Source organism: Ammospiza caudacuta, chromosome 5, assembly GCF_027887145.1.
Source record: "Ammospiza caudacuta isolate bAmmCau1 chromosome 5, bAmmCau1.pri, whole genome shotgun sequence".
In the NCBI taxonomy this organism is placed as follows: Eukaryota; Metazoa; Chordata; class Aves; order Passeriformes; family Passerellidae; genus Ammospiza; species Ammospiza caudacuta.
Window position 1 is genome coordinate 48,325,032 of NC_080597.1, and position 25,008 is coordinate 48,350,039.

The 25,008-nt window shown below is 40.2% G+C and overlaps 1 protein-coding gene across 1 annotated transcript; it reads left to right on the plus strand.

The window, feature by feature from the left end:
* The first annotated feature begins 2,059 nt into the window (after nt 1-2,059).
* DBX2 (developing brain homeobox 2) lies at nt 2,060-24,572 on the plus strand. Its single transcript, XM_058805676.1, has 4 exons — nt 2,060-2,484; nt 14,378-14,473; nt 18,972-19,159; nt 21,497-24,572. The coding sequence occupies exons 1-4, from the start codon at nt 2,151-2,153 to the stop codon at nt 21,818-21,820; spliced, it is 942 nt and encodes a 313-aa protein (XP_058661659.1). The 5' UTR covers nt 2,060-2,150; the 3' UTR covers nt 21,821-24,572.
* Nucleotides 24,573-25,008: the final 436 nt, after the last annotated feature.

The window sequence follows — 25,008 nt, forward strand, 5'->3', positions numbered from 1 at the left end:
GAGAAGAAAGACACTGCTTAAACACACATTGCAAGGCATGGGTTAAACCCTGGAACTAGAGATGCAACCTGACATGAATTTTTAACTTATCATGTGGTTGATCACTCTCTCCCATGCAGTCAAATGCTACACATGTTGATGAACCTTTGGGTCTCTTCCAACTCAGAAGTGTGTTGTGTTATATTTCTCTGTGTAGTGCTATATTTCTGTGTGTTGTGCTCATATTTCATAGAAACATGAAACTTGCTAATCATACTTTACCAAACTACACAGCTGAGATGAACACATTAGTAGCCACTCTGGCTTCAAAAGTAGCCTTGGAGGAAACCAAAACTCAAGTCTGTCTTTGAAGGCTATAGTCTCTGACATCCATCATTTCCCTGGTGAATACCTTTTATTCATACAACACAGCTGGATGGACTAACTGCACATCCCAAGTGTTGAATTATGGTTTTCAGTGTCTCGGGCCCTTGGGAATTCTCTGAGAATTTAATCAGTGAAACTAAAGACAAAATAAATCCTTAAGTGTGAATAAATTTATGAGGGGTAATTGGAAAGGCAGCTACTTGCAATGCTCAGAAGCCAGTGCCCTCCTGACTTGTTTCTTTCCCTTAGAAACATAATTTCTGCACCTTCGACTACAACAATGCTCAGTAGCTTCAGATGTAGCCTGGGATACAACAGCCTGGCTTCTGTCCATTCTACAACAAGGAGCAAGAGTCTCAAAATGCTCATTAGTAAAATACTTGCATTAATATATTTTGATGAAGGCCTTCAGATTTGCCAATACAAGCACTCAAGCTGTGGAAATTGTTTCGGCTGAGAATACTTACGAGAATGCATCAGGGCAAAACTATCAGACTCATCTTGGACTTCTTCCTGCTCACAGCCACTGCTGTAAGACACAAAGTCAAACTGCATGGGTCTCTGGCACGAAGCAGCCTTTTCAACTCTTAGGCTCTCATTCACCACATCTTAGTACCAATGGAATTAAGTGCCAAAACTCTAGCAGGGTAAATCTACCCTAAGATGTAAAGGAAAGATTCAGACACGTGAGCATCTAATTTATATTCCCCAAGGCATTACTTAGTCCCACAGCAGTTAAGGCATCCTTCCCGTTTCTCAACCAAGGGCACAGATGATTCCACTAGTCCAGCTGGCTTTAGCTTTGAACCACCCTGATGTCCGAGGGTTATGCCTCTGCTGTCATACAAAAATAAGGGATGCACCTCCTCCAAAGGATTTTGCAGGGAATATCTTCAAGATTAGACTGGTGAACAGCTGCTTTGAAATAAAAGGATTTCTCTGCAAAACAGGAAGATGCTTTCAGGACTTTGGAACAGCATTCAATTTTAACTTTCTGCTTGCATGTTTGAACTGCAAAATGAGACATCTTTTTTATATTACGTGATTTGTAAGCAAATAAAGAATGCATGCCAGGAAGTAGAAATGGACTAAGCTATTCCGGACAAAGAATGTTTATGCCCACACAAAGCTTCGTCCAACATCTCGAAAAAAACTATGATTAACAGTACTGTGATGATCTTAATCAGATTTATTAAGACAAATGCTGAAAATCCAGCGTGCATGTTGTGTGCGGGTAACTAAAGGAAAAAAAAAAAGGCCAGATAAAAATGCCCAGAGGGAGTGAGCTAATGACTATCTTCCCATTACCTCATGGGATCATTAGGTCGACATGATCTCTCCGCGGCCAGCACCGGAGCCGCTTCCCCGCCGGGACGGAGGCCAGCGGCCTTTCCCTGCGCCGGCCGTCCCCCGCACAGGTGCACCCTCAGCGGGAGGCGCGACCCGCCGCCATGTCGGGGCGGGCACGGCGGGACGGCCACCTCGACTGCCGCCCTGCCCCCTCCCCGGGGGGCTGCCGGGCAAGGCGGCATTGTTGGCCGCGTCCATCACTCCTCGTCCCCGGCTGACATAATGAATGCGCTTGGACACACCTTCCAGCCCGGCGGAGAGGCGCCGCGTCTTCACGGACAGCCTCACCGAGCCGTCCGCTCCGCTCCCCGCAGCCCTCGGGGAGGCCCCGCCAGCCCGCCCGGCCCCATAGCCCGGCGCCCCGTCCCAGCCCAGTGAGGGGCCGCGGCGGCCGGGCCGGGCTGGGCAGGGCGAGGAGGGTACAAAGTCTCGCTATGCTGCCCAGCGCCCTTTACTGGGACCTGGTGGGCTCCTCGGCTCTCCTCAACCTGCCGGCGGCGCCGGGCTTCGGCAACCTGGGCAAAAGTTTCCTCATCGAGAACTTGCTGCGGGCCGGGGCTCCGAGCCCTGCCCAGCTCCGTCCCCTCCCCGCCAACCCCGTGCCCCTCAAGCTGTGCCCCGCGGCGGAACAAATCAACCCCTCGGGGGGTCCCTTCCCGGCAAGATGGGCTTTCCAAGTGCTCAACCCCTCGGCGGCGGACGGCGGCCGCCCGCCAGCGCGGGCCGCGGCGGCGGAGAGAGGCGGCATCTTCCCGCCGGCAGCCACAGGTGAGCGCCGGCCCCTCCCGCGTCCTGCCGCCGGGAGACGGCACCGAGGGGCTCGCCGAGGGCTCGGCCCCGCGCTCCGCACGGCGGACACGGCGGCAGGAGAGGCGCGGCCGCTCCGAGGAGCCCGCAGGCGGCGGCGGGACGCCGGGCCCCGGTGGGGCCGTGCCGCCTGGGCGCGGCGGGGGCTGCGCCCGGGGCTCCGGCCGAGGGTCTCGCCGTGCCGCTGGCACCGGGACGCCGAGGAGCGGGTGGTGCGGGGCGCCGGGCGGTGGCTTCCGAGTGAGGACGGGCGGCGCACCTGTGGGTGCAGAGAGCGCGGCAGAGCCCCGCGATGGCCGCGCCGGGTGCTGTTAAACGCCCCTAATCGCAGTTCTTTCAGGTCTTGACGTCCCGCAGACTCCAGAGGTGGTAGAAGCTTCGCCGCCAACAGGCGCTCCGGGAAAGTCTGAAATTCCAAGTTTTGGGAGGAAGGAGAGCAGTCCTATCTCCTAAGTAGCGATAGCTCGGGAGGCAGCTGCTCGTTTCTCTACACGCCCTGCTTTGCGGGACAGCAAGGCGTGGAGGACCCGGCTCCTCCTGCCAAAAGGAGGATTAAGCCGCGTAGAACAGGCAGTTTTCTGGAAGTTTTGACAAAACCGGGGACGGGGGGAAAATAAAAAAGTTTTAGAGAGGTGTAAAGGTGCGTTATCACCCCGGTGTCACACTGAGAGCCAGCGCCCTGCCGGGCGGTGGGGAACAGCTCGCGGCCGCCGGGGGCCCGCAGGAATCCGTGCCATAGGATTGGAAACAAACAGGTTTCCAAAACCCATTCGGTTTCTTGAATATGTCGATTTTCGTATAGATACATTTTGTCTGGGCTCGAGCAACATACTTTAAGAAATGTATACTTATGTTAGTCATGGAACTGATTGTAGTAAATTCATTAAATTTGGTATTAGACTTGCTATCTATATAGTGTTTTGCTTTTCTGTTATAATGCATAAATTATTCCAATATTATGCGGTATTTTAAAAATTTTTATTTATAGTAGTACAGTTTTAAATGCGTTTAAAATGAAAATCAGACAAGCAGAACTGTATTTATTTATGTCTTTGAGATGTGAAACCAAAAGGCTTGCTTTGAAAACAGAAGAAATTGTTTTCTTTTCAAACATAATTTTATTTCAATTAGATTCTGCAAACTGTTCTTCAAATTCCAAAGTAGTATTTAATCCTTTAGCATTATCTACTTTAAAGGCAGGAAAGAGTCAAAGTGTACATTAAGGTTTCTGAATACTCCTGACCTCTCAGGTAAGTGGCACCTTAAGCATATCAGTTACTTAAACGTGTTTAACTAACTATAGGCTAGGCCAGGGAACAGGACAAGTATCATCTTCCTGCAATTCGATGAATATTATCCCTGCCTGCCCTTTGCCCTTACCCTGAAAAAAAGTTCTGGAGAAAATGCTGTATTTATTTGTGGAAAGAGAGAAGATAGCAGATGCCCCAGCACTCTTATTTGCTAGAGCAAAGGTATTTTGTTGGGTTTTATTTATTGTTGTTGTTTGTTTGACTGGGTTTTTGTTTGTTTTAAAAAGCTGTGGGTAAATTGCTGCAGAAGTTCCCGAATGCCAAATTTTGCAAATGTTTGTTTCCAGGATTATTTCTTCTTTTGATTGACCCATAGCAGTAGTTGTGATTTTAATATGTTAGGTCTGCCTAGCGATTTGGAGTCCAGTCCTATGCTTCTTCTGATTCCACAGCTCCCACAGGTCTTGGCAAAAGCACCAGGCTGTTAGATTTGAGCAGGGAAAAATACTGGTATTTCCTCATTCATCGTGCACCCAGAAGAAAATTCTCCTGTGACTATACACTTGTGACAGTGACTTTTATATTCTAACAGGGATCTGTTGATTCTGATCTCACTTGTACGTCTTAAAGTGATGAGGACTCTTAGTTGTCTCAACATTCATAAATTTGAGTTAGATTGGAACTGTCTTGCTGAGCCAGTTTGTGGTTTCTAAGGAGTCTCTTGTCTCTAGTGTAGGCGTGTACTGAGGAAACTGTTCAGACCAGACACTGCATTTGTGAGTAGGGCTGGGGTGGTCAGGCTGTGTGTAATGTTTCTTGTTTATACAGTGAGAGGGCAAAGGAGCATTTTGGCTGAACAAAAATTTTAGCCTCCAGGGACTAATGAAGATATTTTGACTAAGAATTTGTGCTAGGTAGGGTTTTTTAATTTACTGATTTTTTTTTTTTTTCAAGAATAAACTCATATTTGGAACCCCAAAATCACATGGCACTTTGGAAAATCTTTCTCGAAGTCTTTAAAAAGATGATTGAAAATGATAATGCAAGCTTTTTTTTTTTTTTTTCAAAAAAATCTTTCTGAACTAACAAGTGCTTTATAGATCATGCAGGGACTAAAAGTTCCCTAATAAACTACCTTCGCATAAGCCAAGTTTCCTTTTATTTTTTAATTAAAAAAAAATGAAAGAAATTGAAAAAGTACCAGACTTTTTGGAAACAGTATATTACTCATGTTGTCCCAAATTCTGGTGAGGTCACCAGAAGTTCTCAAAAAGAAGGAAGTACAAAATCACACCAGAGACTTAACTGAATAAGCTGAACCTTTTAATATATATCCACAGTACCTACAAAGGGAAGACTTGAATAAACCACTCCATTTTAGGGTACCTTTTAACATAAAAGTGCTAACAAATGTAGATCCTCTATTCTTTCTGTAAATTGGAAAATGCTTATCCATGGTGGCAAAAGAGACCAGGTTGGCATTCTTGAGCTGGGCTATCTCATCATGGTAATTTCTCCTTTTGTAACTCCTCAGCAACTGAGTTGTATCAGCAAGTTTCCTTCCCATAATTTACAGGTTTCAAAGTATTAGTTGGACTATTTCAAGTCCTTATCTGCATGTGTATTTTACATACATCTCCTACAAAATTATTGTGAATAAAAAAGTGAACAAGAACTCAGGAAGAATCACACCCTAAATATTACATCATCTAATGAGCATAGTAGAAATAAATATATTTGCTGTCTGTGAAAGTTTAAATAGTCACTTTCCATCACTATATACATTTAAAAAAATTAAATGTAGTCATTGTAGGTGTTTGAAATTAGTTTGGTTTAATTTAAGAAGAACATGAGCAAAGAGCATGTTACATAAAACTTAGGAAAGAAAAGCAGAAGGGGCATTACTGCTGTATGGTAAACTCATGAGCCTTCTGCAGTGGTATACCAATTTATACTGGCTTGGAATTCCACAGGCTTTCTTGCACTTCTTCTGAAGCCCCTTTGCTCTGTGCTGTCCTCAATTTCCTCTTGTTAATCTGGGTTTCAGTCCCTTGACTCCCAGCCTATTGTTATATTCTGGATAAATAGAAGACTTGACAGTTTTCTTCAGTGTTTTCTGACACATAAAAATCAGATGTGAGGATGCTGAGATGCTGTGTCTTGTAGCACAGGTGCTGTAAAGAGGTCCACTTCAAATATTTCCTCATTACTTAGTTTCCAGATGTATTGGCTGGCACTAGAGCTGAGTGACCTCCTTGGGAAATGTGAAGTTACTCTGCTACCTGAAATAATTTTTCTAAATATCTCTGCTCTTCTTAAGTAATTTGTCCAGGAGGGGGTTGACAGGAAGTGCTGTACAGTGTGAATATGGTCATGTGGCAAGAATGTGGCTTTCTGCTTTAATTTTGGCATTTTTGTAGATGAACAGAGAAAGGAAATTGAAAACTGCAGCAAAACAAACAGTGAGATAATTCCGTTGTAAAACCTGCTGAGAAATTTATCTTAGGGGATTTTTGCCTAAAGCATCAGAATACAAGAGAGCAGAATGAAGGACAGCAAGCATAACAAAAAAGAAAACAGAAGAACCATATAGTAAATATAAATTGGACTTAGAGTAAGCATCCATAGATGTACTTTATACATATCCAGATACATTTGTGCTATCAATGTGTCTTTTCTTTCTGTAACATTTGGGTACTTTGCATTTTGATGCAGTTATCATCACATTGAGCCAGTGAGATAGGAGAGATTTCTATTGTGTAGAGGAGAAGCTGGAACAAAACCAAATGAGGTGACTCACCTGAGGTAATACAGATAACTGGTAGCATTGCAAGGAAATTAAATCAAGTCTTCTGCAGGCTAAGCCTCTGGAAAATTATGTCGATTTTTGTCTTCTCAGGTGATGCCACCAATTCTATCCTGAATCAAACATATCTTATTTCCCATATTTAATAAAGTGTCCTGTGTTTCTTTATGACAACCAGGAGGCAATTAAATTACTGAAATTTAAGTGACATTTTTTCTTTAATTTTGGACCTCTTCTTAGTGAATTAATGCTTATTAATTATTGATTCCAAGCCAACTGGCAGCCAGGGTGTGTCCTCAAACGACATGTAGCTTTCAGTAAAATAAAAGACAGGAAAAAGCCCAACGTTTTGTCTTGACTCATCTAACTCAGGCAACAAGTTGACTGACAAGTCTTAGAATTTTCTTGTTTAGTTGGTGTTTTCTGGAGATAGAAAGCTTCTTTAAGGTGGGGAGATCTATTTGGCATCCTTTCTTATTCCCTGATTACCAGGAGCACTGAGACACTGTAATTGTTTTGAAAGTTTGTCTTTGGAAGCAAAGAAGTTTTTGTAAGTATTAGAAATCACAGACTAGCACGTTTCCTGTTTCCAGTTAACTTTGTGAGCCATTTAATAGAATTGGTCTGGAATGCCCAGCATATTTTAAGAGTGGCTGCAAAATGGCTTTTAAAGGACAAACTGTTGTCCTCATTGTGAGGTTGCCAGAGCTAGCCTAGTGCCAGCTACTCTGCGACCCAGCCGCTAGTGTGGCAGGCTGTGCTGGGTGAGGAGTACGAGCCTTGGCTGGACACCGCTCCTTCCTTTGGCTGCTCTCGCCGTGCCGGCTCTCAGAAGGAAGAGGGTCCCGAGTTTGGTCCTTGGCAAGACTTAGATACTACCAGAAGGTCTCAGAGCTGCACTAGGAAGACAAGTGGTGGAGTTTGTACAAAAGAAATTGACTGAGTTGAAACCATGGAATCAGTCATGCCTACAGTAACTGAATTAACTTCTGTGAAATGTATTTTGTACACCAGAATGAGCTGGTCTTCTGAAATCGTGTAGTATATTGCTCATGATTTTAGAAAACACATGACTGTGCTAAGGATTAATCTCATCAGGCAAACTTAAGTGCAGATTTCAGGTTTTATTGTACTGTGTCTTTATTATTTTCTGTTAAGAAATCCTCCTAAATTTTGGAAGGCAAGTTCTCTGCTTCCATTGCTCTCTGAAGGTGTTCTGCATTCTTTTATAAAGCAGCTCTGCAAAATAATTGATGTTTTACATGGTAGTTTTGTGGTCAGTCATGACCCCACAGCAGAAAGGGGAGTTTGTTTTTTTTTTCCAATAGAAAACAACTGCAGGTATATAAAGCAGTAAGAGGCTGCTTCAAATGTCTTTTATGTAGACTCTGATATTTATAAAATTATACATCCAAATATTTTCAGTAACCTGGACTGTGTTTCTTTGAGGCGAGTTGTCGCTTTGGAGAAGTGGCCTTTGCTTTGTACTGAAAAGCTTACGAAATTTTTTCATGAGAGGCTGCTTTTGTCTGCAGTTGTAGCACATAATTCTCTTGAGGTATTCTGAATGTGTGGTGAGAATGTTACCTCCTTGTGACTATGTGAATATCTCAATATTTCAAGTTTCAACTTGAAAAAGTATTTCCTTGTACAAATGTAAAAATACTAAACCCCTTATGTTAAAAAAAGAAGAAAGAATTTGCCATGTGTTATTTTTTATTCTAACACTGTTTGTATTATCTTGGGACTTTTGTCTCTTTGGAGCTAGCAATACTGCAACAAGTAAAGACTGCTCCAGGTAAAAAAAGTTGGCTAATCAGTGCATACCACAGGAGTAAATGGTGCATTTTGGCCTCTTGTACAATTTTGAATTAGTGCTGCAACAATGAAAAACCAGTGAAATACTGACTTGCAGCAGCTGACCTTAATTTTGCCATGCTTGTTGAGGAAATGATTTCTAAACAAATTGTAGTATGTTGAAAGTCAAAGAAAATACCTAATGACTTTCTAGCTGAATTTTTTATATTTTTTAGTCTTTATGGCTGTACAGATGATAATATTCTTTTGATGTTACCTATGAGGGACAAGAAGAATGTCATGGCAATTCAGCTGTTTAATAAAAAGTAGGTGTCTTGTCTAAGCTGTAGTCAATAGAGAGAGATGCCTCCAGAGACACCTTCTGTGTCTGTTTTAAGGTGATGAATTGTTATGTAGAGCTTCTTGTAAGAGAGCTTCACTTCTCTCTTCTCATTGTCTGAACAGGAGGCCCAGACAAGGAACTTGGGCAAGACACTGAACTTTTAGACAGAGAACTGACAGTGATGCCTGTTTTGAAAAGAACTGGAAGTCATAAAGTGCTGAGGCACACTAGTACATGGGCATCCTGAGGAAGGACAAAGCCAGAAAAGAATTGTAAATCCAAAGGTGGATTCCCATCTTCTCAATAGCGAGGCTGTGTAGGAGGCATGGAGAGGGTAAAAGCCACTTTTACTCCTGACATCAGGGTACCCATGGAGTCTTTGGCAAACATTGAAGAGTTTGGTTGTTGCTTTGGGTTGTACAGGTGAGATCTGACCATGTATTGTCACCAGCCTCAGGCTGGCGTATTTCCTCAGGTGGTGAAAGTACTGTACAACAAATTACTACATAATAGTTAGGCATGTGAATGATGCCTCTGAAAACTGACAGTGATTAGTGTGGTTTCAGATAATCTGCACTGTGATGCTCTTGGCCATTACCTTGCTGTAGATGCAAGTGATGATTATGCTGTTAGCACATTTCAAGCCCATTTTGGGGGCTGCTCTGCCAATTTTTGAAAGCCCCACCATGACCCAGCATAAAAATGTAAGCCCACTCCTTGCATCCATGTTTTGTGTAGGAATTAAAAAAATATATATATTTAGAACTTTAAAACTCTTTCTCTGAATGTTTGGCAGTTTTTAAAAACTGATCTGTGGATGCTACTCTGCTTTACCCGTTTGGCTTGACTTCCTTTGAACATTCATGTGGTTGTGTTTTACAGGAATAAATAGAAAGCAAATGGACTCATTGGGAGTGCAGGAAAGCCAGTTCTGCATGGTTCTTCACCACAGGCTCTTGCAGGAAGTTTTTCCACTTCCATGGGATGGCAGTTGCTTTTGCGTGGGATATGGCAGTGGCTGCTGCTTTGTTCTTGCAGTTGGAGGCTCCTCTTCAGCTGATTGAAATGCTTTGGGGCTGCACAACTGCTGCTGGAACGTTGCACTCTAAAGACAGTAACTGCTAGGGAAAGAGCAATGACTCATCATGAGGTCCAGGGTTTGTGGTTTGGGAGCAGAAATGCAGCTCAGCTGGATCACTAAGCTGGCAGAGCTACTGCTGGACTGTTTTCAGGGAACCCTTCATGACATGACACTTCCCTGCAGCTTTGCAAAAGCCTACTTTAAATATTGCCAAGAATGGATGTAAGTAGGAAATTCCAGTTGTGCCCATAACCATCCAAAGTTCTCAGATGATATAGCTTTACTGATAATACATTTAAGTTTCCTGCAAGGGCTGAAACCTAGGCATCATGGTGGAAAGCAGTTCATGTGGACTTAGCATGTTTGGAGAATTGAAGTGTTCACGCAGCTTGAGGTTTCTCGGCTTCTGTTGTTAGTTTTGTTAGCTGGCTCTAGGCAGTTTTCTGAATAATCTTTTGGAGGTGTTCCAGCTCTCTTCACAGGCTGATACCACATTTTTATCAGTTATCTTTAAAACCCCCCACAGATTAGCAGCATGTGCAGTGAAGGAGCCTGTATGGATAATACCAGAAGTTTACCATCAGTTTCACTGTCCCTTAATAGCCATTTTTCCTTCACCCCTTCCCAATTTCCTGATGGCTGTTAGCCTACACTCTTTGCTGAGTTATTTCACAACAGTAGAATTAGAAAGAGTAAACAGTTTCCTTAATATTAAGCCATTTTCAAAGTTGCATAACTGAGCTGGACTGTATTTAGGAGCCTTACTCTCAAAATGATGGATAGTTGGAAGGAAAACTTCTGATCCCATTATCAGTATGACTTTTCTAATGGAAGGGCTTTTGAATTTATAATATTTTCAGACCAGACTGTGTCTTTTAAAATATTAGTATCTGAAATGCTTTCTGAGTTTTAGCACTAGATAAGCTTGAGTCCATTTACATGTTTAGTATTATTTTATTTCCTATAAAATTATTTCTGTTCACTGCAATAAATGTAGTGAACACTATTACTAGAATTTGTATACAGCACCAGTGTCAAAAGTATTTGTTTTATGAAAAACCCCCATAACCTAGGTATTTAATACTTTTGTATATATGATCCAATATATTTTCTTTTAAGGCATATAGTACAGTTTTTGGAGTGCCAAAAGGCACTTACACTTTGATACTTTTCATGCATGTGTGAAGCTAAACCTGTAAAGACTGAGTTTTGTGAAACAATTCCACACAGTCTTGGTTTTATAAAATGAAGATATAAAGCAGAAAAAGGCTTAAGTGTCCTGAATACAAATTATTAGGATTTTGCCCCTGCTTTAAGTTCCTGTATATCTCTGGGAGCAACAGCTGCCTTTTGGTTACTGTGTACCTCATTCTGGCCAAAAAATGGCATAATTAATATTCTGACATCTCAGCAATTTTCAGTCTTATGTGAACAGCAAAGAACATTTGCTTTAGGTCTCTTGCTCAACAGATATTGATAGAGTTGCTATGATGTATGTGAAAAGAAAACAATGGGTAGTGCTTCCTCTATATTGTTCTCAAAACTGTATTATGCCATTTCTTCAGGTACAATTTCAGCATAATTCTAGGCAATTTTAATTCTGTTAATGGAGTTTCTTACAGTGGTAGTGGAATGGTAGTGGAAGCCATTTAATGTGATGAACTGTGTTGTTTTTATTGAAGATAAAAAAATATAAGTGCATATATTTATATATACTTGTATAAAATATAAGGATATGTTGAAGCATTAACATTTTTCTGCCTGTAGAACTCCCAAGACTGGGTTGAGTATCCCTGTATTATGTCACATTGTTTTTACTGATGTAACTCTGCAGAACTGCTGCACATTGGTTTGAGTGCAACAGCTTCAGTAGATGAAGGGGTGTAGTTTCATGTATGTAATGTAGAATTCACCTGTGCATCAGTATAGCTGCAGCACATTAAAAAAGGTTACAAACTGGACATACGTGTTGGCTATAGGCATAGAGAGACATCATGGCATTGTTTTTTACTCAGGATCTAGACTAAATATTGAGAATTGAGCTCAGGAACCTCTTTGTTCAAAGTAGGATTTGAGGATTTCACCTGCATCTTACTTCTTAAGCAAATATTCTGCTTCATAGAGATACGTGCCCTGCAGGCAAAAAAAGCAGCAGTTGGTTGAAAGAATTAAGTAAAATGCCCAGGTAAGCCAGACTCCTGATTTCCATCAACTTGAGCAGAATTAGGATCAAGATCTCTTCTGTTTGCATCATGGTACTGTGCTACTGTATTAAATCATTGTCAGCAACTTCCATGGAAATATATTGCTTGTTTGGAGTTTACTTAAGCAAAGAATTTGCTTAAGTTTTTGCTGTGATCCATCTTCAGACCTTTATGCTTGCAGCTTACTTGTTGAGAGATGTAGTGAGTGGAGGAAACTGTCCTTTCCTATTCCTGTCATTACTTGCAGGAACATGCTCTCTATCTGAGTCAGTAGCTTGTTCAATTCTGATTTATCCAGGTGTCTTCTGCTTTTCTCACATGCCATTATGAACCCCACATTATAAAAACAGAGCAAGGAACTGGACAGAGTTAAGATACTACAAGAGGGAATATCAAGGACAGGATAACATGTCTGACAAAAATTGCGTGGCATGAATAAGGTGCTGGAGCAATGATTGGAGGGAATAGGACATTATGGCAGCCAAGGAATATCCAAGGCATTTAAGAAGAAAGCAAAGGAATGGAGTGTGCCGTCTTCTGTATTCTAAGTTGTATTTTCAGAGGTGGAGAGTTTTACTTGGCTGTAAGGGAAATGTGATAAAAGCACAAGGAATGAGTCTACCAAGGAAGGGAGGAAAAGCTCCTTCACCTGAGAGTCTGGGAATTTCAGAGGATAAAATATACTGTCAATGACAAGCTCTAATGTCCAGGAGGTTGGCCGATATTCATCTTCTACAGCTCCTGTGCTTTTTGTGTCACTCAGATTCTTTCCAGCTTACACACTTCACCAGTTGCATTGAAACCCTTTGGATACATGGGATAGGTAGGATTTGGCTGCACGTTCTTGATGATTTTAAATTTCTAAGGACGTGTTCCACATTTGGTGGTCTTGTGTGGAAAAGAACCTTTAGAATGCTAATGCCTGGCGTAAATCATTCTTTTTTGTAAATGTTTTGCAAGTATATGCCTCAAAACCAGGCAGTTAATTTGTATTTCATTAGAAACAGCAAAATTTCAATAGAAAGCTGTACTACTAAAATGCTTATCAGCCAGCAATTGCAAGTTAATACTTTAAAAAATGTTTAGAGTTAGACTTCTACAGCAATAATTTTTTTACTCTGGGATAGCAGCAAATTTAAGGGTCAGGAAACTTATTTTGAGGTCCTAATACATACTTGGAAAATTAATTTTGAATTATCTTTATTTTTAATTGCACTTGAAAAACTTTTAAAAACTAGCAGCATGGCTTAGCTACATTTATCTATTTATCTTTCTTTTTGATTGTTGATTTCTTTTATTTTTTTGTACCCAAGTCTGCAGTTACTTTTTTTTATTTTAATTTTTTTTTCTGGAGATTTGGACAACTACAGTACGGGCTCTAGAGCCACTTATTTTGTGCCGAAACCAATGTGTCACATCTAGTGACATAGATGTTTTGATGCTGATCACATTTTACAAGTGTTCAGTTCTAGCAATGATGTATCTTTTTCAAAACAAAAAAAATATCCCAGGTTTCATAGTTGACTAGAACAAGCAGAAATTGATAGGTAATTATGATTAATGGAAAATCCCATGAGCGAGCCTTATAGAAAAAATTAAGGGATAAATAGATAATGAAGAGCTTTCCATGATTTGGAAGTTCTTTTTAGATATGAGAGACTGCAATTAAAAAAAATCTGTAAAAAATTTACCAAATATTACCTAATACTGTGAGTTGACTTTGCAGATTTTTTTTGTTGTATCAAGCAGAGCCTTCAGCAAGTGGTTTATTTAAATTTAGAGCACTTGCCCAGCAAGACTAAGTTGACAGTCAGAGAAACAGAATCAGGCCCTGTAGTACGTGCCTGTAGAGCTCAGCTGTTTCATCTCATGGCATTTTATAAATTTTCTTCCTAAAGGTTTCTTGTTGAGGACATTATTGGTTTGAGTGCTGTTAACAGCATTGGAGTTCCAGCTGATTTTTTTTTTGTAAGATGACATGCTTGCTAGAGTTATTTTACATAACTTTCAGATTCATTATACTCATTATTTCAGCAACATATTATTGAAACAATATGTTTTATACCAATATTTAGAAAAACTCCCATAATTGCAGCAATTACAGAAGGAAATTTCTAGTCTGTAGAGCTTCATTCTTATAAATATAGGAACAGTTTTGCATATTATAGCTAAGCTACGCATGTAAAATAACCTTGCTAAATTAAAGAGCAATTACTTGGTTTATCATTGTTTGCCTTAAAAATATCACCCTGTTGAAAAAAGGAAAAAGAACTTGTGGGGCAGGACTTTACACACTGACTTTTTGGAGGACTGTTGTTATGAATATCACCTAAGCTCAATGGATAACCAATTAGATCTATGCTTTCTTTGCAGCTCTTTCCAAACACTTTTTTCTCCGAGCCCCACCATTCTACTCAGCATGCTGCGGTGGGTCCTGTCAGCACCCTGCATCCCCCACTGCTTTTCCAAGTAAGTTTTTATGCTTCATCAGTAATGCTTGAGTTATTCTGTAAACCAAAGCAGCAGGATTTAATGTGTTCTGGAAAACTAATTGGTGATGCAATGGCAGCAGCTAATTCCTTAGTAAAATCACAGCAATCCTATTCAGAGGGTTTCCAAAGATTTATCAAACTTAAGTACACTGAGCAATTGTGAGAGGTTTCTAATGGCATTGAGACACCCAGACAGGGCTAACCTAGGAAAGTGCCTTGTTTTCAGTTTGCTGGAAACAATTCTTTAAAATCAGTAACTCTTTTAAAAATCAGTGTCAATAAACATTTGCAAATAAGAAAAGAGCTGGAGGATTGTAAAATGCGTGCTGCATTTTAATGTTTGTTAGGGGTGTAGATTATGATTCAGGAAGCTTTAGCATTATTTAAATACAACAATCATTCTTTTTGTAGTAGTCAAATGTGTGCACATGTTTAATTTTGTTTCTCTTTTTAATTATAATGTAAAAAATTGAAGAAGTATGTTAAAGAGAATTTTGACAAGTGTTCACTATCCATTCAGGATTAAGAATCCATTTAATCCAAAACTAAATTTAACCTTGATTGGGAAGATGGCAAGCCAAAGTTGTAAGAATGGACAGTCATGATTTTGTGCTTATGGCTCAGGAATGAAAACAGAAGGGGCGTTCCCTCTTTCTTCAAAACAGAAAGAAAAGCAAAAATTTCTTGTCAAATCCAAATGAAAAGTAGAACTTATACGTGCTCTGGCATATACTTTTTTATCACAGTTGCATTCAAACCATTCCTGACTAAAGTGCATGCTTTTTATGAATGTTTCAGGAGGGCAGTTGCTAAGTTGAATGATTCTTGACAAGTGAGGCAGCAAATGCTGGCAGTTTAATGAGCTGCAAGTTTCTGAGCACCTCTTTAGGGGGCTGACACTTTCCCACAGAGCGTTTTACATGGCCTCGGCTCTCCCACAATGGCTGACAGCACCATGACCAATCACCACTTTCACTTTACTCATCCACACGCGACCTCACCACAATTTTTCACTGTGCAGATGAACTTTAGGAACCATTTCACATTGAAAAGGCCTGGGCAAGGGTCAGTTGCCCTTTTGTATGGCCATAAAGCAATACTCTATGTGCCAGTCTTTTCTCCTGTCTCACATTCCAAGAGATTTTCTGGACACCATTTAAAGCACTTGACTGAAAAATAAAGCAGTGAATGAAACTGACTTTTATAGACTCATTCTAGCTCATCTTCCCATATAACCCTGTCTACCTGAAAAGGGATTTAGTGGATGAGCTGAGTGTATACAGGGACTTGCTGAATACATAGGCCCATTATCAACTGTGGGGATTGTTTATTAACCAGGACTGATACACTACTATTTTGGAAGTGACCTATTAATTGTCCATTTAACTAGAATGTATTGAATTCTAATGAAAAAATGGAAACCATGACTAAAGCTTTTACTTGCTCCTTCAAGGTGGTCTCTGCCATGAAGGCAAATGAAAATTGTTCCACAGATTAAGGGGACATTTATCACTATATATTAGGATACAAAGGAAAGCCTTAACAAAAATCAAATCAGTAACATAGGAAATAGTTGGTCACATTTATGTGAGCAGAACACTGAACCTGCTGCATGTTCAGAGATGAACTGCAAACTAACATATTTAATTTTGCTGGAATTGTTGAAATGTATAAATGACTGCCTATCCTGCTGCACTGAAAAGGTCTATAATCCACAAACTGAAATTCAGTTTTTGTTTAACAGTTGGAGTGCATTTTAGAATATGGCTTATTTTAAAAAAAGTTCTCTAGGCTACTCACTTGGTGGTAGGTTTCAGATATTTTGCTCCATAGACTGTTTGTTAATGCTTCTGATCATTCTGCTCATCGTTAAATTTTGTTCAGTTAATCTTTTAAAATCCATCACATATTGTGCCTTAGAGTGTAAAGATGCCTCACTATTAGTCTAATATAGGTGTTAAGCTGGACCCTACATACTGCCTGAACTGGAATTAATTGGTGCCTTGAGGCTCCAGCAGGAGGTTGTTTCCTTGCTGATTGACTGTTAACAACCAGCCAGGCAAGACAAATTTTAAGGGGTCACATAATTTGGCGTCCTCTGTCCTTGGCTGACAACTCCATTGTGGAGCGGAGGCCGGGAGGTGAGGACCAGCCCTGTTACGCCTCTTCCCTTGCTGGTGTCTCTCATCCCACCGTGGGGAGGAGAGAAGATACCAGTTCTGCTGCTGGCTCAGACTGTACCTTCCACTAAACCTGAGAATGCTGACAATTCAGCAGAAACTACTCAGAGGCTACCTGGAAAAAAGTATCTAAATTCATGAAGTTTGAGAAGAAAGAGAAAACATGCATGAGGAGGGAAGGCTCCCAGCTTGCTCCCAGTTTTGTAGGTGTGATTGGAGCATGCAGTGGGGGTTATGAACAGGCTCTGAAGTCCCCAGAGAAATATCAGCCTGGCTTGCCCTTCCATTGTGGTATTTTTACTTTTGTTCTGCAGATGGTTTATTGTGATTTGGATAAAGTCTGATTGTGTATCACAGTGTAATAAATATCAGGACATTAACCAGTAGGTTATGATTTTTGTATCTGGTCTTAGATATAATTTTGAAAATTGAAGTACATATGTATAAATTAAGGATTATTTATACTGTAACATTGCAAATCATAATAATTATTTTTTACCACGTGCTGTTATGAGTGCCAGATAAAAACATCTTGATTTCTTGACGTAAAAAGTGCAAGAAAAGAATTGACAGAATGCAATGGGCTCTAAATCAGTAATGTTTCACAGGGGTAGTTTTATTTTAGGGAATCCTAAAATCTGACCCTAGTCAATCAGAGTTGGAAGCAGGATGTAGGAGCAGTGTAAGTTATATCAATATCATGTGTTACTAGTAACACATAGCTACAAAAGTATTTAGTCAACTTTGCAAGACATAGAGATATACACTTCAGTTTCTCATCATTATATTACAATACCCTCAATATATGTGTCTTTGTTTTTCTGTGGGTGTTTAAAGATACATATACCCATGTGTATGTATGTATAATATACTGGGGTTGAAATGTGGTGTAGCCCCAAGGACATTTTGTGGAAGCTGCATCTGGATTTCATTAGTATTTTCAAGAGCACTATATCAATTGAAAAAATGTATGTAATTTCCCTCCCACCCCATTACAGCTGACTAGAATAGATAGACTTCTACACAAAAAAAAAAAGTTTAGTATTTTAGAAAATCTGATTTTCAGGGAGGATTTGCTTTTGGCTTTGATATGAAAATGGTCGTATCCTTTGTAGGAATTGAGCAGCAGCACACCTTTGCTGCTGCTGTAACTATAAGCTGGGAGGGCAGTCTAGGCCCCTGGACTTGAGAAGGTGGTGGGCAGCAGGAGGGCAGCTTGCATCTGAATTGCCACTCCTACAGCAAGATTGTAGGTGCCAGTGGCTGTACAGCCATGGCATGGGTTTCTGAGCCAAAGTGCTGCTGTTTCGTGGCTTGTTTGCATCTCCCTAATTATCACATGCCCTGCTTGATGATGGGCCCTATTCAACTGATCCCTGCTCCTGCTTCCTGAGTATTCCAGGAAGCTGGGTGCATATAAAGCCTCACCAAGGACTGCTTCTCATACACCATATCTTTCTAGGGGAGAGGGAGCATGGGAAAGCACTATGGCTTTAGGTTTTATTGGGTGTGAGGAACACGAGAGATTTATCTTGGGGTTTCTGTGCTCTTTGTGTAAACAGTTCTGCTGCTTCACTGCAGCTCTGTCCCCCAGCTTTGAGGCTGTTTTCCAGGGTAGGGCTCCCTCTAGGCGTGCATTTAGGGGATGTGATTCGATACACTGAAAGCTGCTCTCCCAGGACTTGCTATGAGATGTCAAAGGATTAGAAACCAGGCTGAAAGAAGTAAGTCCAAGTACTCTCCAAATCCTCTAATATAAAAATTGCTGTGGTTTCCAGAATAACTAAGTGAATGACCAGGGATTTTCTGAGAAATAGATCACTCTGAAACTCTTTCATTAGTTAAAAAAAAAAATAGAGGAAAGCCTACTTTGTTTCTTTGAATCACTATTACAGACCACTTTTATCTCATTTTACATTCCACACAAGGAGTAAATGAACTCATAGGAAAACTTGTTGCAGCTTACTCAGTGGTGATGACAGGCAAAGAAAAGTGAAGTTTCCCCCTGACTATATTTGAATTTTGCAGTAGCATGGGCTCTGTCCTAATATTCCTCTATGAACTTATCTGATTTTCTTTGTACCATGTCAGGGGGAGACTCTTGACTACTGACAACACCTCTATATCCAAGTGAGGATTTAATCCTTACTGAACATGACTGAAGCATTACAACACACTTATAACACCAACAAATCAAAAGTGGGACAGGAGTCTGCAACCATTATAATGAACAGCACTTAATAGTTCTCTGATATATGCTAGATGTTTTGGAAAATTCTCATCTATTTCCAACAGGGGAGGAAAGTGTGCTGCCTCTTCTGACCCAGGAGTCTAACTCCAAATCCCGGAGAGGCATATTAAGAAGAGCTGTCTTTTCTGAAGACCAGAGGAAAGCTTTGGAGAAAATGTTCCAAAAGCAGAAGTATATTAGTAAAACAGACAGGAAGAAACTGGCCCTTAACCTGGGTCTAAAGGAGTCTCAGGTAAGAAATGTACTTTTGGGGAGAAATCTTTAAAATGGCTTTGAAGGAGGAAAGTTGAACAGTGCAGGGGCAGCCCTGAGCTCTTTTACCTGCAAAGACCTCAGTAAACCAATGGCAGTTAAAACTAGGGAATACTTGAACAGTTTCCTGGTTTATTTTCTGTTTGTGTACATTCAAAACTTGATGGCTTCATTTTCATACAAAGAAACATGACCTCTGTGTTTCATTTCCAACTCCCTTTTTTTTGCTGTCTGATAGAGCTCCCTTGGAAGCTTTGGGGTAGGGAACTATGCTCCATCCCTCTGCTCTAAAGGCAAAAACATGAGTGCATAGATCATTCCTTCATTCCACCCTTTGCACTCACAGATGAACAACTAGGGACAATGCAGTCAACAGCACTTCCTCTGGAACGGTTCTGCAGCAGACAGGCAACCATCCCTATGGAATGACACTTGACTGCACAAAGAAAGATATTTTTAGAGCTGAGAGATACCATAAGAAATAAAGCTTTGCAGGGTGACCTGCTAAAACACTCCCACTTTCCTTGCCAATTCCCATTTCATGGGATTTTTTGCATGAGTCTGAGTTGGTCTGCTGCAGGATTTTAGAGTTTAGCTGAGGGTCCAATGCCTCCAGTTAGTTGTTGTGCCTGAACAGCTACATTAATAGTGGTGCTGAGCAGCAGTGGCACAATTGGGAATCTTTGGGCTCTCGCCTGTCTGCAGATAAAAACATAGGAAAAATGCCTGGCTTGAGGAGCACAAAATCTGAAAGAAGCTGGGGGGAAAAAGTTTGTGAGGGCATGTAACAGCAGAAAATTAACATGGTAGTTGCTGACAGATAGGATTCTGAAGGTGCTGGAGTAGATGCAGCCCTCAAGATTGCAGCTGATATACTGAGAGATGACAGTACAATTTTGTTTCTTTGAATGCAGTAGGATTGAAAGTGCTTAAGATACATGTGCAGAAGCTATCTTGGGGACAGAAAAGCCTGAGAGTGGTGATGAGAGCTCTTGTCATCTCTGTCTTGGAGATTTTCAGAACTTGAAAAGGCTCTCAACAGTTTGATCTAACTTTGCAGTTGGCTCTAGTTTGCACAGGAGGTTGGATCTGGTGGTCTGTGCTGGTTCCTTACAACCTGATGACTCTGACACTGTTGCAAGCACTGCAACAATAAACACAAAAGCGGAGTGTTGTGTTTCTCGGTGTGATGTACAGAACTGTAATCTCTGCAGTAAAACTATTGCAATCGAAATGTGCAATTGCACTCACCAGTGTGCTGCCTAAAGTATTTCCCAAAATGTAGTCAAATTCCTAGTATTACAGTTATTTCCTTGAGATTACTTTCTGTGCTCATGTTATTCAAGAGCTTGGGTGTGTAAAAAATAATGTAATGATACATAGATAAGAATATAATTTTGTGCTAGTGACAGACCAGATGATATTAGTTTCTTTTTTTATACCCCCCATGAAAGGAAGAGAAGTTGCTGTGAAGGTTACTTCTTCAATTTTCTGATCAGTTGTGCTGGAGGAACAGTACCTGTCATCTAAGACAATGATTCTCATACCTTTGTCTTCATATCAAGTATCTGAATACTAGACCTAAATGCAAATGTTTAAGGGAAAAGAGAACCTAATCTGAATAATTTGATTGATCACCCTTACCTTTCTTCTCTTCATGTAAAACTAGTTCCTGGTTATATTCTCCCCCAAGCTTTCCCCAGCATTTCATAAATGCCTTTGAATGCTTGTGTTAAGAATTGCAACTCGAAGTTTTTGAAAAGTTGATTTTATCTCAAAATCACATGGGTTCTAGGCAACTCCTGGAAAACTGTAGTCAGGCAGACAAAATGTCTCTGAATCGTCAATCCTGTTTCCTATGTCACAACACACTTTTCTGTATGGCCAAGCTGATTTTAGCTATGTTTGTGAAGGGGACAGTCATGCTTCTTACAGCCTCTGCTTAATAGAGGCCCTCACACCACTAGTCATATCACTTAGTTCTTAATGATGATACTAATTTTCTCTGGGAATTCTCTTCTGTCAAGAAGGATGTTGTTTGTAGGAAACTCTTCTATCCCTAGCTATTGAGCTGTCCATTTTCCTCTCTAAGCTAAGTAATCTGTTGTAGGTGGTGAAAGTCAAGGCGAATATTTGTTCCAGGTGTAGTAAATAGTGATGGGAAAATCCTCAGATAATGTCAGTCAGCTGGCTTCACTGGTTCTCTACTGTGATAACAAATAATGAAACTAAGAGCATGGAAAGGAATAAACCACTTGTTAGGGCAAAGTTATTTAAAGCAAAGAATAATAATAAACTCTCGTTAATTTGCAAACAGGTGAAAATCTGGTTTCAGAATCGAAGGATGAAATGGCGAAACTCCAAAGAAAAAGAAGTGCTTTCTAACAGGTGCCTCCAAGAAGAAGGTCTTCAGGAGAACTACCTCTCACGATCCACCATGAATTTTACCTCTCCATGCCCATCTGTGTGGGAAATGTCAGAAGAGCAGGCAAGTCCAAGGTGGAGGGAGAATTCTCCAGGAAATTCTGAAAGACTGACTACTACACAACCACCTCCAAGAGCAAATTCATTGCAGAGCCCACTCTATTTGTATCCTGACCAAGACACTGCAAACAAGGCATCATCAAGTGTAAGAGAGTAGGGGCTGTTTGTAAATGGAGTGGGAGAGTTCAGGCTTCAAATGAGCAGTCTTTTAAGATTAACAATATTTGAACATTGTAAAGCTAAGTAGTTTATGCTCCAAAAATATGCTAAGGTCTAACACCATTAAAATTACAAACAACTAATGACTAAAGAAGTATTCTTCAATATTCAGTTTTTTCTTGTGTCTTTTCCACTCTTATACTGACCTTAAAAGTAAAATAGGAACTGATGGTAAGTAAAATGAAGTGAAGAACATGAATCTGAATTTGTGCTCTGATTTATACATCTGCATTGTATGTGATGCTAGTTAAAAATACCCTAATAGAGAATCACTTTTATCTCTCATTGTAGTCAGACCAATTAATTTCTTCTGTGCATGAGATAAAAAGAACTCTTCTGTCAAGACAGTAAGTGGTTTTGGGTTCTTTTAGAAATTAATGAAATAACACAATAGATTCATATTGACAAATACTAGCATTTTGGTGTGTTTTCTCCGTCTGTCTTCACCTATGTCAGTATTCAATTAGCTTTAAAGTGTCACAGGTGAACCGATAACCTCGGTAAAGTTATGCAATATTAAAAGGCAACCAACCTAAAATGTTACATGTTTAAGTAACTGATGAGTGTGTGTACTGGAAAGTGCAGTTCACTGGCTTCTGTCTTTCTGTCCATGCATGAATCTACTAGCATTCTTAACTTTGAATTGCGGTGTCTTTTTTTTTGGCTGTTGGTAGAATCTTTTGTATTTCAAAACTGCAATGACAGTGTGCAGAATTGTAGCCAAAAATGCACTAAACAACACACCCATAACTGGAAAAATTGCTACTACAGCCAGTTCAGAAAATTACTTATGGAGATGATGTACAATAGTAGCATTATTCCTGGCTTATTGCTGTTTAAACTGGTGCCGGTAAGGACGCATTAGAATATATCTGTATCAAAGACAGGACAGCATTCTGTGTAAAACAAGTTGCCTTGAATATTATTAAAGCTACTTAAAATTATTTCCTTGCTTAATCCAATTTAAGGAGGTCAGTCTATGAATTTAGGTGTATCTTTCTTTGTTTTATTTACAAATTTTTATAGCTAAAAATGGGAGCATAGCATTCATTTTCTTTTTCATACATTTATGGATGCCTTTGTTGAGAAGAGAGACTAAAGATATTTTATGTTACAGGCAAAACCTTATGGAGAACATTATAGGTTTTATAGGGACTATTTTCTTTCTGTCATTGATACGTTTTATAGGCAAAAGATTATCATAATCTAGTCTGGCTTTTCTTATCATATATGCCTTGAATGTTTCTGATTATTCTGATTATACTTGCCTTGAGCTTCAGGTATTTTGAACTGTAATTGTATATCTTCCAAAATACCCTGCAATTGTTGTAGAGTAAGTTGTTACTTAATGTTTTACCTTTTGATAGATGATTTACTATTCCCCTTGTTACATTGTATTATCTGGGAGGTGAAGTTTGGATACATCTGCAGCTAAAACACTTGAGATTGCAATGATGATCCTTGTATCATTTATGCACGATAAGGTGGGTTTTGTACCTTGCCTTGTGCATGTCCTGCTGTCTCAGTGGCCAAATATGCAGTCCTAGTTTTGCATTATGTAGCATTCCTTGCATGTGATTTCCTCTGCTTGATTTAAAGAAAAAAACAAATTACAGAAGAATTAAGAAGTTATCTCTTCCTGCACTTACAAATCTTCATTAGTGTAAGCTGCCTCAACACCGACCCTCAAAAAGCCCTTGAACACATGTTATATACTAGTCAGTAATGAGAGGAGTTTATTCCTCTCTTGCAATTGAAATCCCGAAACCAACTCAGATTGTGCAAGAAGAATTTGGTGGGTAGGAGAACAGACAGATTGTGTACACATGGGGATGAATTTGGTGTTGAAATCCTGCCCTGTTTGACCAGCTCCTGCCTGAACAACCAGCTAGGGTTAGTAGCCCAGATGGGTGTGAAATTGCATTGCAGTATTTCCAGAGTACCATCTAATGATCAGGTGGTGGTATATATGTGTGCATCTATTCATCAGTGCTTCCCATTTTGGAGGAAATCTGTATGGTGGGGTGGTGGGGGGTTTTAATCTCACCTTTAATGGAAAGGGAGCCTTCCCAGCTGCTCTATTTTACTGCAAGTCAATGAAGCCTCAGTGCTAGAAGCAACACTTTTGGAAATGGGAGATGTGATTCAGAATGCTCCTTGGGAAATTCTTTCAGTTCACGGTGTTGCAAGCACAAAATGTGAACTACTGTCAAAACTGAGCTGATGTGCTGAACAGAGTACATCTGAAAGCTGTCTCACTGAGGCAAAGATCAAGCAAGGCTCATGCAGCATTGGTTTCACAATTGGAATATTACAGGTGTTTTAAATTCATCAAATTCTGGTTTCACTGTAGCCTGTTAAAACTTAAACAATTTCAAGGTTCTCCAAATCTCTCAACACCTCCTATCAGTGTTCTTACTTCACAGCTAGAATGAAGTTTCAGTATGCCGGATAAAAGATTCTTTGTCTGAAAATGCTGACCAAGCTTTTAAAAAACCCTGAAGTATACATCCAAATCTTGAATTATATCTAAAATTGTCTGATTAAATTATGATTTAGGCCCATTAAACACAAAATTTTGATTCCTCTGATTTTTTGCTAAATAAAGGAGAAGTTTCTCTTCAGTCCATACTGTGAAAACTTGGTAAATGAGAAATAGCACCCTGTACAAATACAAAAATATATTTACAGCGCCAGTCTTTTTGGTTTCTTCAAATACGGTATGCCTACTCGTTTTAGAAAGAACCAAGAGAGCACAAGTATGCAAAGTGCCCAGCAGATACTTGAACTGCTTCATAAGATTCACAGTGCAGAGGGGAAAGGGGAAAGGTGTAGTGCAGCTGGTGTGAGGGAATGAGATGGTAGATACCAGTGACACCTAGGTTAAAACCAGCAATGTGCTACTTGTCTTCACAGATTTGACCTGATGGATGATCATGCAGCATGGTTGTAGGGTACTTGAGGTATTTCCTGTGTGTAGCGTTTTGAGACTATAGTTACCAGCTGTGGAGTACTATGATGTACATTTATTGAGATCCTGGGACTGGGGAGAGTTCGGGTACCGCAAATTGCAAACCACAGTTAAAAACCTTATCTCTTCAGAGGCTGCAAACAAAGCAGATACTT